Source organism: Neolamprologus brichardi, chromosome 10 (genome assembly GCF_056152115.1).
Source record: "Neolamprologus brichardi isolate AB-2024 chromosome 10, ASM5615211v1, whole genome shotgun sequence".
In the NCBI taxonomy this organism is placed as follows: Eukaryota; Metazoa; Chordata; class Actinopteri; order Cichliformes; family Cichlidae; genus Neolamprologus; species Neolamprologus brichardi.
Genome location: NC_142113.1, coordinates 32099361 through 32115666, shown reverse-complemented (window position 1 = coordinate 32115666; position 16306 = coordinate 32099361). Strand labels below are relative to the sequence as shown.

The 16306-nt window shown below is 40.2% G+C and overlaps 1 protein-coding gene across 2 annotated transcripts in view; it reads right to left on the bottom strand.

Annotated features, from left to right (window-relative positions):
* Positions 1-16306, bottom strand: part of LOC102786526 (rho GTPase-activating protein 7) — a 118136-nt gene that overhangs the window by 26750 nt on the left and 75080 nt on the right. Inside the window, exons 1-3 of one of the 2 annotated variants that reach the window (XM_087847532.1) lie at positions 13896-14070; positions 917-988; positions 744-825 (exon numbers count right to left, since the gene is read on the bottom strand). In XM_087847532.1, coding sequence (XP_087703658.1) covers positions 744-825; positions 917-988; positions 13896-13908 — 167 coding nt within the window. In that variant the 5' untranslated portion in view covers positions 13909-14070. Of the gene's footprint in view, positions 1-743; positions 826-916; positions 989-13895; positions 14071-16306 lie in introns of those variants that run through there. The other variant, XM_087847531.1, reaches the window with a different exon arrangement.

Below are 16306 nucleotides of genomic sequence, written 5' to 3'. Positions count from 1 at the left end.
GTTTAATGTCCAAACCAGGAGCAAGAACTCTGTCTTTACCAGCACAGTTTATCCCTTTAGCAAGGCACCAAACATCCAGCTTCTCCTGAATAACATCTAATCAGATCACACTGTTGTTGGAGTGTTTGTGCTCAGTGTAAAAAACCCTCGATCACTCTTGTAAACTTTCAGCTGTTGTTTTTATTTTCACTCCATATTTAGTCGGTTGCAGCTCAAAGACTGCGAGGCCAAAATAAAAAAAAAAACCTTGGGCTCTTTGGAGAAGAGACAGTCAGGCGAGTTTTGAAAAACAATTAGTCTTCATCTTCCAAACTGAATCTGAAAATTAAGAAAATTAAAATCCAGCAACAATAATAATGATGATATAAATTACAAAAATGCTACGCCCATTAAAGTTGTAGCAGTACTGGACCTGCCTGTAAATGAGTGCAGGATACTGAAACATTAAACTGCATGTATTATAGTCGTTTTCAGCTCCATAGCTTCATATTATTACTTAACTATTCTTTCTCTCTGACATCATATAGTCCCAGAGTAAAAAAAACAACTATCTGATCCAGAGTGATTAGAGGAGTGAACATTTTGTACCAAAATCTGTATTTGTACCAAGAAATTGAAATGCATCGATCTTGAAAATTCTCTGGGAACTTTTTTGGGCTGTTAGAATCTGATCGAAAAATACTTAAGAAGTTTGCTGCTGACTTTAAAGTTTTATTAACTTGCTGAAAGTTGGCATTCGTTACCTGCAGAGCGACTCGAGTGCATCCTTATCCAGGAAGTGGTGATCGCGCTTCACCCACTCGATGTCAATGGGGAATCTGCAGTCTGAAACGCAGACAAGACGAATGGCACAATAAGACGGCGTCTGGGGTTACGCTCTGGTATCTTGGAGTTGACTGAACAGTCTCATATTTACCTTTAAATAACTGCGCATACTGAGGGAAGCCGGCCGCTCGCAGCCAATCACAGGCCTCCTTGGCTTCAATCTCTGCAAACAGAGAAAAGAAAACAACATTTGATTCAATTATAATCATTTCATGCTCCGCCCGCTTTAAGAGGGCAAATATTTGCACTTAATCAGCTGTCTGTTTATGAAGTTTAATTACATCTGCACTTGGAAGCAAAAAAAGAACATGAAGGGAGAAAAACTGGAAGCACGTTCAGGCTATTAATTAACTGTGACTCCTGGAAGAGGCCGTTTTAATCACTGCTAATTGGCTAAGAGGGGGTTCTTGAGAGAGCGGGGAAAAGAGGTTCCTCCTCTTCAACTTCTTGCCATCTGTCACCTTCTTCCTCTGAGACTCGCTGCTATGGCTGGGCTCATCAACACACCAGCTCTCACACACTTCTCATTTTCTATTCAGACCATGACAAAGCTTGAACTTCACAGATATTTCAGCGTAATACATCTGGAGTGTGTGCATCTTTGCTTTAAGCTTTCCATATCCCACATATAAATACGTCTGGTTTTAATTGGCAGTCCCGACACAGGGTGAGTCTGGTTGCCTAAAACCAGCCACAAGTCGTATATGGACCAGCTGTCAGGTGTTTGGGCCACATCTGGCTCAAATAACACTTGTCAAGGCTGGCTCATAATGTTTAGGCTACATCCAGTCCACATTAAACTTCCTGCAACCCATGCTAGAACCACCTCATTACGTTCAGCTCATTTGGTCAACACAACATTGTTTAAGTGAGCCATCAGTGCCAAAAGAAGCCCAGATTAGGCACAGGTTGTACTGACTCTAATAAATGAGCTGCCAGTGACATTAGGTGTGTTGATTTAATATTATCAGATACCAAAATATAATGGGTTCTAAACAATAAATATTACTTAGCAGCACAATGTGCTATTGCAAATATTTAATATGGTAAAAACACAGTTTAGCTAGTTAATAATAAGCGAGTTTTGCAAACGACATGACAAATTCATTTAGTGGGGGCTAACATTAGCTACTAGTAGCTAATGCTAGCCCCCACTAGCATTAGTGGTACTAGTAGCATTAGTAGCTACTAGTAGCTACTAGTAGCATTAGTAGCTACTAGTAGCATTAGTAGCTACTAGTAGCATTAGTAGCTAATATCACAACCAAGAATTAACATGTCTTTGTCTTGAAAGGTAATTTTCAGCAGTCTCACAGAAAACCTTGACATCAGAGAAGGTCATTAGCAACACAATGTGTCCTCCAAAATAGTTAGCTTTAAAACAAGGACAGTTAAGCTAGTTCAGTGAATGTCTGTAGGTTTGCAAATAAACACAACAAATCCCCTTTAGTGTAAAGCTAATGAGCTAGTCAAGAGTCTCAAAACGTATTACTTTTGTAAAAGGATAAAAACATTTTGGCACTCGTTTTACTAACACGTAGTAGGAATCAAATTTAGCTATTATGTTAGCTAGTACTAGCAATAGCTAGCAGCATTAAAACAAACACAATATAACATTATGATATTTAATAATTTACACATTTTAAGTAGTTTCCTAATTATATAGGTGCAAGTGCCACATTTCTGATTAAGTCATTAGCAGTGTTGGCTAGCTAACTTTTTTTCTTCTTGAATTGCTTTATAAATATTTATACACAATGCAAAAGTAAAACCTTTCAGCTTTAGTTTTGCTTTATTCCCATCAAAACTCTGTTTACTTTGGGGCATGCTATAAATTGTCAATACAGCTGCTAGCAGTGCTAACCCTCATCTGTAAGTCAACTTATAAAACGGGGAATAAGCACTCATAAATATAAACTGCTTTAATGTAAATGCCCTAAAATATAGATTTGTCATAACTCTGCAACACGGAAAATATTGCCAAGCAGCATAAATCTCCTACATTTGCTATAAGATTCCACGCATGTTTATTTTAAATTCATACCGTCCCTCCTCTAAAAAATATTTGTGGCTATTGCAGCTCTATAGAGTAACACTGAGGATGGTGGGGTTAAATTAAAGTCTGTTTGTTTAAGTGACCATTTTATCAAAACGCCTTAAAAAGAACACACACAGTAAAGTACACTTGACACAGTAATGCTCTTCCCTGCTCACACACTTAGATGAGAAACAGGAATAGAAACAGGCGTGCATACTTCAACACATTTCCTCCCCACTTCAAAACAACATGAAAGATGCACACACCAGAATATCAATTAATTTCAGCTGCCGTCCAGTATTTGTGTGGAAAACTGTGATTGGAAGCATGGGATACGTTTAGTTGATCCAGGATGTTTACAACAAGCAGCGACAGAAACCATTTTCTCAGTCTGCCTGTGCGGCTCAGGAGGAGGATTTGGATATCTCAAAATATTCGTCCACCACAACTCCCCCTGAAACGTTAAACCTGCTCTCTCTCCACGCAGAAGAGGCCCGTCGCAGTTAGCAGTCAGAATACTGCCAAGGGCATTTCTTGTTTTCATATTCAGACAGCATGAAATATGGCCGACATTAGTCTTCACTAAAGAACAAACAACAGCCGTTTGGCCATGACGGATTCGTTCTTCTAACACTTCTTGTTTGCTGGTTGGTTTTTTTTTACTGCCTACTTATTCACTTCAGCTGACATGAAGAAAAGGCATCTAATTCTCATTTTACTATATGTGACTTTTCAAAACTTTGACTAAAATTTGCTTGACAGCAGGATGGAAACTTGGCTTATGATGCGGTCTCCCTCCCCCCGGTCAGAGGAACAGCAGATGGTCCCGATATGAAAACACAGGCGGATATTAAACCTTCAGAATGACAGAAGGGGGAGACAGAATGAAAGGAACAGGCTGAATGGTAAAATGTGGTCAAATTAGCATGTTTATGTTGACCCTGACGTAACGGGATAGTAAGATGCTGAGCCCGTTTTCTGGCGTCTCGATGGAGATGTGACATTCAAGACAGGAAAGGGATCAAGTGCTTGTCAAGCGGCTGGCTCACATCTACAGCAGGAGCTGTAAATCCAGGGATATGTGGAGCTACCAGAGCTCCGAACTGCTTTTTCTCTCACTCCGACCATTACAGCACAGAAGAAAAAAAATCACAGCCTGTCACTTTGCAACCTCTGGGCTCACAAGATTAAAGAAGTTGTCATTTAAACCAGTTTCCCACTTTAAAGAGGTTCTTATTTCCTACTTAAAGGCTACAGGGGCTCACAGCTCCTGCAGGAAATGTTTGAGGTTACAGCCTTAGTGGGGGGAAAACGTACAACTGTTATTATTGTAATTATCTAACAGGTTAACTGAACAGACGCTGCACTAAAGGTGGGATTTTTGTCAGTAAGCAGTACTGTAAACAGCTGTGGAAGTGCAGGTTAACAGGAATTTGGAGGCAGAACCGAGAACTTTCAGGAACTGTTGCTTGTTGGGCCTGTAAATAACTGGGGTAGTGGAAATAACAAAGGTCAGTCGACTTTGAATTAAAGGCTGATTTCCTATGATTTATTGTGTGCTGCAGTGTAGTTAGATGTCTGAACTGTGCTTTGAAACTTAGAGACTCTAAAAGGCAGCAGGCCATAAAAGGCTATTTTGCCACTGATGTCTTAGAGGTGATAAAATAAGGAAGAGCTTGTTCAGTTCTGGCAAAGAGACAATTAGCAGTTTTTCTACGTGGGGAGAGAAAGCTCTAATGAACTGATTCAGTTTTCTGTCTTCCATACCATTTCCACCACACTTGGTCTGTATGTCTATATGTGCTGTGAAAATGCACGAATATCATTATGATGACAGAATAGAGGTCATCCATGTGACTGGATGGGAAATGGATATGTCATGCACACATTGCTCAAGAGTTATCCGCCATATTGGATGATGGTGATACAACCATTGGTTGCTTGGGTAAAATGTGTATTCCCCGGCTGGTTGTCATTGGTTGCTGGAAATTGGTGACATTTGTTGAGTAAAATCAGAATCAAAGACGTTTGCTGCACTAAAAACCTCTTAGCAATCATGCTTTGGTTGCTAGCAGGTTGCCACAGTTGGCTGTATCTCTGTCTGCAAATACTCGCTAAAGTCAAAGTTTCACCTTTGTGCTGCAGCTAACATGTTTTAAAGGGCAAACATTTTACATTCAAGGAAAAGTGTCTTTATATTTTGGTTTGCTTTGCAATTTTCAGGTTTCACTACAGCTCAGAGAAAAGCTGCAAGAATATGCTAGCAACCAAAACAATGAGCTGTGGTTGCCAGATGGTTGCAGATCAGTCTCTAGGCCTGTGTGACTGGCGCCATGTTCACTTGACCTTACACTGAGAACATTGATTGTCACATGTTACATGGTGAGTGGTCACATGTCTGCAATGCCTCAAAGGAACCACAGATAGCGCCATCTGGTGGCCTTCAGACAGAATGCTTCTGGTGATCATAAACTGCTGATTTAAACAGGAAGTCCTTCCCGTCTCATACCACAGCATGCATGTTTATTTGTTAGGTTTTTCTTATTAAGCTAATTATTAAGCATTTTATCTCAGTTTTGACTGGAGCTCCTTCTTTGGTGTTTGTTCATGTTTTGCTGCCGTCACGCACTAAATAAAGTACGTCTCATCTCTAGCTAAATTAGAATAACATGCAGTGTTATTCTAATTCATGTATCAGTGATATTACCGAGCACATTCATGATTTCCGTCAGTGATTCAAAGAACACATCCCAGCGCCTTCTAGCACCAGAGGTGGAAGAATAGAGCCGACTCATTTCTGACCTGATTTTCACATGAATTATGAGTCCAGTGAAGAACGACACATTCCACACCTGTCAAGAAGCAACAATGTATTTTAAACTGGTCTCGCAGGTTTGATGAAAGACCCCGGTCCCCACTCTGCTCTGTATTTACGTAAGCGATGGTATCTGCTGCGCTCCTGTTTGAGTAGCAGGCAGAGGCCTCTTCCCTTTCCAAATGACTTTGTCTCAGAGGAAGTTGTGATTTGGCTCCTCTGGGCCCTGATAAGATTGGAGTGTCTGATTAGGGTGACTCCGCCTGGCTTGCGGCAGGAAACTGGACAGTGTATGTGTGGCGGCAGAGAGGAACTATGCACGGTGAGGTTACGTGCTCGGTGGACCGTTTGTGTTTGGGTGTTTACGCTTGTCTCGACACCAAAGCTTTGACCTGGAACAAACAGAGTCACTGCTCACTAGAAAAAAGGTTTAGAGATTTGACTATCAGGTCACCTCACTGCGTCAGACTCCAACTGAAAATGTGCATAATAAAGATTTAGACTTAAGGTCTAGTAGCGGGCATCAAATTTCAGATTTATATATGATAATAAAGTTAACAACACTCGTTGAACTGCTTTAAAAAGTTTATGAAAGTACATGGCTGTAGGTTTTGTGTGGACGCATTGTTGTTATCACATTTTGAGCAGCAGATGCTTAATTTCATTCATAAGTTTTCTTTAGAAACATGTTTTTCCTTTATGTAACGGAAAAGACAAACATCAGGCAGCAGATGGAAATTTAGGGTACGTTCGGAACAATGTCCTCAACTTTTCTGTTATCCAGACTGAACCACCACACATCGGCAGGATTTACTCCTGTGAGTCAGTTTATCGAGTTCACATTTCGTCCACATCAGGCGGGTTTTGTGCATTTTGTTCAGGGCAGTAACATGTTTGTGTTTGTGTAAACAGAAACAAGAAATTAAATTAAGTTTCTGTAAGATTTCTGCTCACGTTCAGAACTTTCTGCATGTTAAAAGTTACACGTCTGTGTTTTGCCGTGGCTTTCTGAAAACAAGTTCGAAAGGTAACATCACCGTAGGAAAAGGTAATTTGGTAACATTTGTTCTTAAAAACTGTCCTTTAAGAAAAAAGACAAATATGACTTTAATTTGAAGGACTACGTGACTGTTATTTATATTTTAAGAGGAAAAAGTATTGAGTTTATTATAATCTGTAACAAATCTGGATATAATGTGTTATATAAACTATGAAAGCCAACTAACTGCATATAAAACAAGTAGCATTTACTCCAACTCTGCTTCTAACTTGCCGTGTTTGCTATGCAGTCGTTTGTGTTTTTGATCAAATCTGCAAAAGCCAGATATTCTCAGCTTTCTCTCACACTCAGATCACGAGCAGCTCCCGTCCTTCAGACGTCCAATATCCAACCAATATTTGAGGGCAGTGCTTTTTACACCTCACTGAACGTCTGCGTGACTGGTCCATGTTCTGTTTGCCGTTCAGGGAGCGCTCGGGAGCGTCTCCAGGGCTCCAGAGGTGTGGTTGGAGATCAGAGGTATGTCAGCTGCCTGTCAAAACGGCACGCCATGCTTCCGTACTCCTCCTCGCTCCTTCTCTGCGGTATTCTCCTGTCAGTTCGGTCAGCTTTGCCAAAGGAGTCAGCTTTGCAAAGTTTAAGACGCCCGCGGTCATGACGGGCCACAGGGGCAAATACCAAAACTCACCAAATCAGAAATGCAGCTTTAGACCAACAACAGTAAAAATATACACAAGTGATTTTTTGCACCGACAGGACTGAAAATCCAGTAACGGCATTTTATCTACACTACATGTTGGCTGCTCTGTGGACTCTGTAAGAAAACTAAACTTAAAAAGTGAATTTAATTGAAGCTGAAGAGATTTGTCCCTGCAAACAGTAATAATGAGCCGATCTGTGGGTTCTGAAAGGACGTTCTCCCCTTTGACCCACAGTGTGAACAAAAATCAATTTTACAAGCTTACAAATATGTGAAAACATTTGTGTAAAGACTTCATTACGTTGAAGTCCTTAGAAATAGAAATAGCTGTTCAAAAGTGTTCAGGAAGCAGTGACCCTGAGTTCATGGCATCTTCCAATAAATACAAGCTCCCATTCATTAAACCTCCTCAGTGGTTCACTCACAGAAACTTCTAGGAGTCCTGGATAAACTGATGCTGGTGTACAAACGTAAACATCAAACTAGTCGTTGTCTGTTTGTGGTCTTTATTTTGCTGCATGATATAATTACTTTCACACTTTAGTAATTTCAAGTATTTAGTGAGTTTGACAGCTCTCAAATCTTTCTCCTTCCTGGAAAACACTTACTAGGTGCACATTTCATCTGCTCTTTAATGCACATATCTAATCAATAAATCCAGGTCACATTCATACGGGTCTAAAACAGTGAGTAATGCCAGCAGAGCTGATTGAGCAGCTTGTTGTGATGTTAAATTCAGGGTAACATCTTTTTAATTCTAAATTACTTGATATTATCCTGAATTATATCAAGTATCTTAATATGTTATGTTGTTAAACTCAGATTCATTGATATTCTGAAATGTCTTTTATAGCAAATAATTGGTAATAATAGTAATTCAACATCTGTTTAAACATCTGCAGGCTAAAACTGGTAGCTAGCAGTTTTGTGGTAAACTTATATCTATGTTGTAGGATACTGGATCTGTTTGAGCTCATCCTCAGTCATTGCTGTATTAGTTTGTACCTGATAGGCAGGTACAGCATAATTATGTCTTTGTTGCTAACAACACAGTCTGTCCAGAGCCTTTGTGCCAGTGGAAGATGGCTTTTGTGAGTTCGGATAAACTCTCTTAGGTTACTATTAAGCTAACTGTGGAGTCATCATTTATATGCCTCTCAGTCTATCACAATATAAGTACTTCTGATGCGTAAAAACTTAAAATCGTCGTCAGTGGCCAGATATTAGCATTCTTCCAGAGAAATGTTGCTAACTTTTGGGAATGAGAAGTTAGCAACGAGGACCAGCCCAACGCTTGAAAGCATTTCAGTGACTCTGAAAGAGTCAAGCTGTACTGACAGGAGAAGTACTGATTGCTACTGTATGAAAGAAACGAAAGATGAACGCGTGACTGGAGGTGATGGCTGCATCTGTTATTTCGATCAAGGAACCTACTGAGTTTAAAGACTCAGTAGAAAATATTCAAATAAGACTGCTGGGCGAAGTGTCCGATGTTGAAGATGTAAATGCTCGGGTGGAGGATTTGGAGAACTGGAGCCAGAGGACTAATGTGAGAATGGTGGGGCTGAAAGAAGGCAAAGAAGAAAGAAGGTACATGGCTCAGGAGGTGGAGTGAATCATTTCTCAGGAACTCGGCATTATGGGTAGTGAGTTCAAAGTGGGACACACTCAATTGCTCACTGGCCCCTAAACCAGAACATAGGTGAAGAGCAAGTAGGCAAAGTTCAGGCCTGCGGTAGACAACATGAGGCTGCTTACTCATCTAATACACATGAATCACTCTTAATTCAATCCCTGTAGCAGCATACGACTTCATTTTGTTAAAAATTTCCTTTGGGACATGAAGAAAACTAGAATTAGCATGAAGAAAACGGGGGTGTGCCCCCCCCCCCAATTTAAGGTTATATAGTCTTGCATTTGAAGAATCATTACATTAGCTTAATGGACTATAAGTTATACTGTCTAACCAAAAGAAGTTTCTTTTTTGGTCAAAATAGGTATCTGGTTAAGTGATGACGTATGAACTCTGCTTCTAGGTACAAACTGCACTGTGTTCATTAAGGCGGTTGTCTTTTTAACGTGTTTTATGCTATGTATCTTGTTTATTTCATTTGAACAAGCCCTTAAAAAATAGTCAGTGATCGTTGTGGCCTCTCTGGGTTTTTATTATCACTGTCGTCTCATGGTTTGCCAGACACTAAATATTTGAACGGTTCAGAAAAGAAACGCTCTGAGGCTAACTAAGATTTGTGCACATGAAGCTGAGGATCAGGAGTTTTCCACAGCGAGTCATCCAAACAATGCACCAGTGTGCTAATGACGAACCTCATGCTGGGGATGGATCATCTGCTCAGCAGGGACATTAACTTTTATTGAGGGGAAAAGTTGGTGTTCATCCACCAGCTTCACTGTGCTAATGTGTTTATATTATGCTAACCATAGCTTTGTAGCTAGCCAGCACGTAGCATACCATTCAGTGTTGGTCAAGTAATCAGTAACTAATTACTTCCCCCCAAAGGTAATACCGTTACTTTACTGATTACTTATTTTCAAAAGTAATTAGTTACTTAGTTACTTTAAAAAAAACATGATTTACAACCTGAATGGGTGATAAAGTGATAGATCTTCTTCTTTTTCTGCATAATCCATCATATAAAATGTAATCAAATGAAAAGGTCTCTTTTTAAAACTTGTTTTATTAGTTTTAATCTTTTAAAAATGTAATTATATGCAACATTCTCTGACTGGAAGAAATTTGTTTAACATTTAAAGTCTAAGGAGCTTGGAAAGAAAAGCATCTGGACTTCTTTAAGTTGCTTTAAGACGTCTTGGGTGAGCTCACCCGAAACCCTGGCTGATTGTGACCCACACCTTGGCTCATGTGATTAGGTAGAGGATCATCAGGGGGTCCTTTGTCCCTCTTTGGGGGGAAACTCCCACTGGGTTTAAATCTGGGAGTCTCCGCCATTTGACCCTAGAACTGAAGAAGCTTCTGGGATGAGAGGTGAAAAGTCTTCAAGCAACTTAAAGAAGTTCAGACGCTTTTCTTTCCAAGCTCCTTAGACTACGATGACCTGGATAACTCGATACTTGAAAAAAGTAATCGGATTACACATTACTGCCCATCTCTGACACCATTATATACCAGCTAGCCCAACTTCAGTAACCCTACAAACATCTTTCTGTCTTAATATATGCAGAGCTGTACGTTTTAGTAATCTCAGTCACAACGTGGTATATCATCTTAAGATGCAAACTAGCTAACTGCCTGCTAACTTCTAACTCTGTTAAACTTCACAAATCCTTGATTGTTATACCTGGTAGAGCAGCTACACTGAGCATTTTAAGACTGACGAGGCAGATCTAGAGATGCATTATGTTAGCTAAAGCTAACACCTAAACATGAGAAACCTGGTTTATACTTTTTTAAATTGAAAGATTCAATGAGATATGTTTGACTTAATTAGTGGAATGGCAACCATAAGTTCGGCACAAGAATATGAACAGTTTACTATGAAATGTTAAGAGTTCATTTCCCAACTGCATTTGTGTGAGTCCTGATACTTAATGAGCCACTTGTGCACTTAGGTAGGAACACCTATAGCTCATTAACTGTTAGGTGAAAAACAACACGCGTGAGGTCCTCGGTGAATCCTACTGCAGTTTTTAAAATAAATTATGGTTAAGTTGTCTTTGATGAAAAAAAGGTCAACTGATATATTATTATTATTTATGATATGAAACCTGCTGTACTTTGTTTTTATGAGGCTGTCTGGCATTTACAGATGAGTATCTTGAGAAGGAAATGGACCAGAATTAACTGCAGTTAGAAAAAGAGGAGAAACTCTCTCTTAACCTTTACTGGGAAAAACTTTTATTTTTTTCTATGTAAAGGAAGAAATGTGTGTTCTGTGGAGGTTTTTGAAGACATTCAGGGAGGAATCTCTGTCAAAACTACTGCATTAGGTGGTGTAAGCTGCAGGTGTATCAGATATTAGACTGCACTTTGTGACCTGTTGTGGCCTTTGGGATTTGTACTTTTTTATCTTTCATCTTTTATCTTTTGTCTTTATTAGGATGCAAGCTATAAAATTCCAGGATCTGGTGAAGTTTAAAACAGTGCAAATAATATATAAGGCAAGGAAAGGGATGCTCCCAATCGAAATAAGTAAATGGTTCTTAGAAAGAGAAGGGAGGTATAATTTTAGAGAGAAGTGGAATTTAAAATTACAAAGAGTAAGAACAACAGGAAAAGGATGTCTATTTCAATAGCGGGAGTTAAATTCTGGAATGAGTTAGAAGAAGAAATAAAGGTCAGTAGTGATATAAACCAGTTTAAAATAAAACTCAAAAAAGAAATTTTAAATAAGTATAAGAATGAAGAAAATACAATTAACCCAAAACAGCAGTCAAACTGATGTTTATTTTCTTCTGCAAATTAGCAAATCTAAATATAGTTTTAGTTGAACATGAGAAAATATTTTTTTGTGATGTTATGTTCTAAGTTGAAGGCGTTGTTTACGTTTTTGTTGTTCAAATTTAGATGATGAGGATGTAAACCTGAGGGGGTCGGGCTAAATAAGTATATACTTCTACCTAGTCCTTTTCAAACAACTGCATGGAATGATTTTATGAAATGTTGGTGAATGTATGTGTTTGAAATAAAAAAAGAACTGAACTGAACATTTACTGGTTAGGTTTAGACACTGAAAACTAATTGCTGAGGTATTTGCCCATATGGAAAAGATTTATATAAATCTTATAAAGTTTGTATCTGTCTTGTGTGAAACTTGTATGAAAAGCATACAAGAGTGAAAACAGATTTAAGATCCCTTGAAAAATTATATAAATGAAACTTGTATGTTTTGGATATTTACTAAAACAACATATGAAAGTGGCCACTTTCATGAGTAAATCATATAAGCCTTATAAGATTCACTATATGAAGTAGGCCACTATTTCTTTTCCATATGGGTGTGGTTAGGTTTAGGCACTAAAATTACTTGAATGGGTAGTTTTGGTCAGGTTTAGGTAGTTTGTTAGAGACTCCTGGTTGGCTATATGTAGAAAAGACTGGTTTGCATTAAATATACCTGTTCATCACACTAACCCTACTTACCTACTAAATGACAAGTTGGGAATAACAGACCTTGTGTGTAAATGAACCATGTGAGCACTAACCTTGGGCAAGAGAACAGGCAGGAATAACTGTCTAGTCTCATGATTTAAGCCACTGCCTCGCCTCCTGTCTCCTTTCGTAGACTTTATTGCTCTGTCAAACAAAACCGTTTACTCTCAGCAAATAATACTACCACGGCTGGTTGGTACGCCAAGAGATCCACACCCAAGGGCACCTTGTACATACCCCTGTGATGCCAGGAAACTCAAACAAAACAATGCTGGAAGTTCATCAACACCACTTACAGACAAACATTTCTGTGTGTGTGAACAAGGACAGTGAGAGATAAATGAATTATAAATTAAACTAAATAATTAAAAAAAACACCATAAATAAAATCACTGGTTATGCCGAGTCAAAAGTCCAAGAAGCCACAAACGTTTTATTCACGATAATCAACAAAAAGATGAATTAAAATGTGGGAACTAGAGAGCTAAAGCAACTCACTGAACGATGAAGCACATATACGAAGCTGCACTCTTATTCGCCAGGAGGCGCCACAGCGGCAGCGAAGCATCTGTCGTCGGTCAGATTTTTTTTACTCCGGATGCCTTCCTGACAAAACCCTGAAGGGCGTCTCCTCCTGGGATCAAACCGAGGACGTTTCGGCTGTTTGGCGAGTGTGGAGCCGCAGTGAACCGCATATATACAGAACCTCTGTTCAAATTAATTTACAAAAGGCACCAGGAATCGAACCAATAACCTCCAAACATCCTGATTGCTCGCGCTACGCCACAGTTCAAACAGGTTCTTCCTCACATTAACACAAATTTACATGGTGAGAAAGAAACCAAGGGTCCAAAAGGAAAACACAGGTATGAAGTGGCAAGTTTCAGAATAAAAGCCTCAACTTTGAGTCTACATACAGGAGTGCCTTCGACGCACTTTAATGTGTTTTCAGAGTAAAACGTTTGAATATGCGTGCGGTGGGTTTCTTCAGCAGGTGGAAAGTTCTCTCCAGCGGATCACATTTCAAAAGTAACCCACGCACATTCAGAGTGAATCCCACGCTCTTCCTGCCAGTAAAACGAGCTTTTATATCACCAGAGTTCAAAAGCTCACTTGTGATGTTTTCAGGCCCACGGCCTTCAAACAACAAAGAGGTTTTAGTCAGCGCTGGAGTTCTTTAAATTCCTCTTCTGCCTCAAGAATCAACATATTTACGTCTCATCTGAAGTCACTCAACAAACAAACCTTTGAAAAAGTTTTCATGTCTCGCTAAACTCATCTCCAAATCACCTCCTTTGAATAACGCCATCAGAGAGAAACAGCATCAGGAGGCCGATCTCATCCTGTCGTGTAACTCAACATTTAGGCTTGAGTTAAACTCATACTCACTTGTGATCAACATGCTGTTCGAGGTGTGAGGACTGTGAGCAGAGGAAACTTCAGCAGGCCTCCATGTCACCCCTGACAGCTGAACCGGACAAACACACGAGCTTCATAAAGAATTAAATCCAGAGACATGTATCCAGCGTGGGAACGGAGCTGTGAAGTCCAGTTACGCTGGTCGTGTCGGGCACCGCGTTAATGAAGTCATTGTTGAAGTTTTCCCCTTTTCCTCTACCACTCCCCTTCCCTTCCCATGCCTTGGACCAGACCATCTGAACACCACAGACAGGGGGGGGGGTATCCTAAAAATAACCAGAGGGAAGACTTGAGCAGACACGTGAGCGCCTGCTGGAGGAGGTGAGTTTGGGAGATAAAATCTGTACAGATGTTGAAGGTCCCCCCAAGAAGGAAATATTGGATTGTAGAGCGACCTGGCTGCACCCAGGCAAGCTGGTGATTATCATCCCCCCCCCCCCCCCCCCCGTGTTGAATACTATAAAACATAAAATCCAGTTTGCCTGAAAAGAGGCCTAATCAATAATCTCCTCCGCTCGAGGCTATCACAACCCTCAGACGGTGAAATTACAGACAGAGAATTTAGCAAAATGAACTTTCCTTCTCTCTGAGATGCTTTCCACCAGCTCCAGTCTCCGACCTTAACCCATTACTGGTGCTGCAAAAGAACAGCTTTGGATGAAATGGAAGACAGATATGCGACTGAGTCAGTGACTCAACGCGGGAAGGATAAAGTCCTTGCCGTGCCCTAATAGTCTGTAGTTCTTCAAGGTTTCATCTCGGCTCGGTCCAAGGTATACCATTAGCGTTAATGGGCTTCCATTTAACGCATAGGTGTTTGATTATGGGCTTTTAAATGTGAATAACTCCCTCAGAGAAGAGGAGAGGAGAGCGGTTCGCGGCACTCGCATCATTAATTCACAAGTGGAGGAGGAAGTGGGAGTATGTAAACAACTGATGGACTTTTCCCAGTGTGTGGAGGTGCAGAGGGAAGAGGAGGAGTGGAAACAAGGCCCGATAAGATGCTTTAAAACCGACCCGGAGATTTTAGAGATGAGGTCATATTTCGGTCCATGTCACCACTTAAACTGGCCTAATTCACACTGATTAATTAGTGTGTGTGTGTGTGTGTGTGAGTGAGAGACAGCAGCTGCTGTGAACAGACTGAGCAGCAGGCTTACATTCAATCACTTCTATTGCCTACTTAATATTTACTCTGATATTTTACAACATCTGGGATTTATGGACACATCTGGGATGGTGATCCCAGAGGTGTACATACGCTGGACAGAGGAACGTGGGGCTGATCAAAAAAAGGAAGTAAGGATCTGATTAAAGTTTGATTTACAAAATTAAAGTCGTAAAATTATATCTGAATATTCTATCAGTCATAAAAATATATTAAAAAAATCTAAACTTTTGAAACATAGATTCTCCTTTTCTTCTTACTGTTGGCCTTTGAGTCAGCATCGTGAGTCTGTAACTTTAGCCGTGGTGCTTTTTTGGAGCCAGAAGTCACGTGGGTGGAGTGCTAATAGTCAGCTAACTATAGTAAGCTTGGTTAGCCAGGATTATACTTTACTATAAGTCAGCTCGGGTCCAAGGGTTGGTGACTAAATGTGCCAGTGTATTTTTATTTGATTCAATATGCACCAAAATTCAATTCAATTCAATTTTATTTATATAGCGCCAAATCACAACAAAAGTTGCCTCAAGGTGCTTTATATTGTACAGTAGATCGCACAATAATACATACAGAGAAAAACCCAACAATCATATGACCCCCCTATGAGCAAGCACTTTGGCGACAGTGGGAAGGAAAAACTCCCTTTTAACAGGAAGAAACCTCCAACCAGGCTCAGGGAGGGGCGGGGCCATCTGCTGTGATTGGTTGGGGTGAGAGAAGGAAGACAGGATAAAGACATGCTGTGGAAGAGAGACAGAGGTTAATAACAGATATGATTCAGTGCAGAGAGGTCTGTTAACACATAGTGAGTGAGAAAGGTGACTGGAAAGGAAAAACTCAATGCATCATGGGAATCCCCCGGCAGCCTACATCTATTGCAGCATAACTAAGGGAGGATTCAGGGTCACCTGGTCCAGCCCTAACTATATGCTTTAGCAAAAAGGAAAGTTTGAAGCCTAATCTTAAAAGTAGAGATAGTGTCTGTCTCCCGAATCCAAACTGGAAGCTGGTTCCACAGAAGAGGGGCCTGAAAACTGAAGGCTCTGCCTCCCATTCTACTTTTAAATACTCTAGGAACAACAAGTAGGCCAAAACACACCAAGAGCTCAAACAAGACAGAGTAATGGGAGAATCAGGCGGTAAGCGTGTTTGTTTCTGCTGTCTGACCGACTCACTGCTGGAGCCTCTAGTGGACATTAGAGAAACTGCAGGTTTC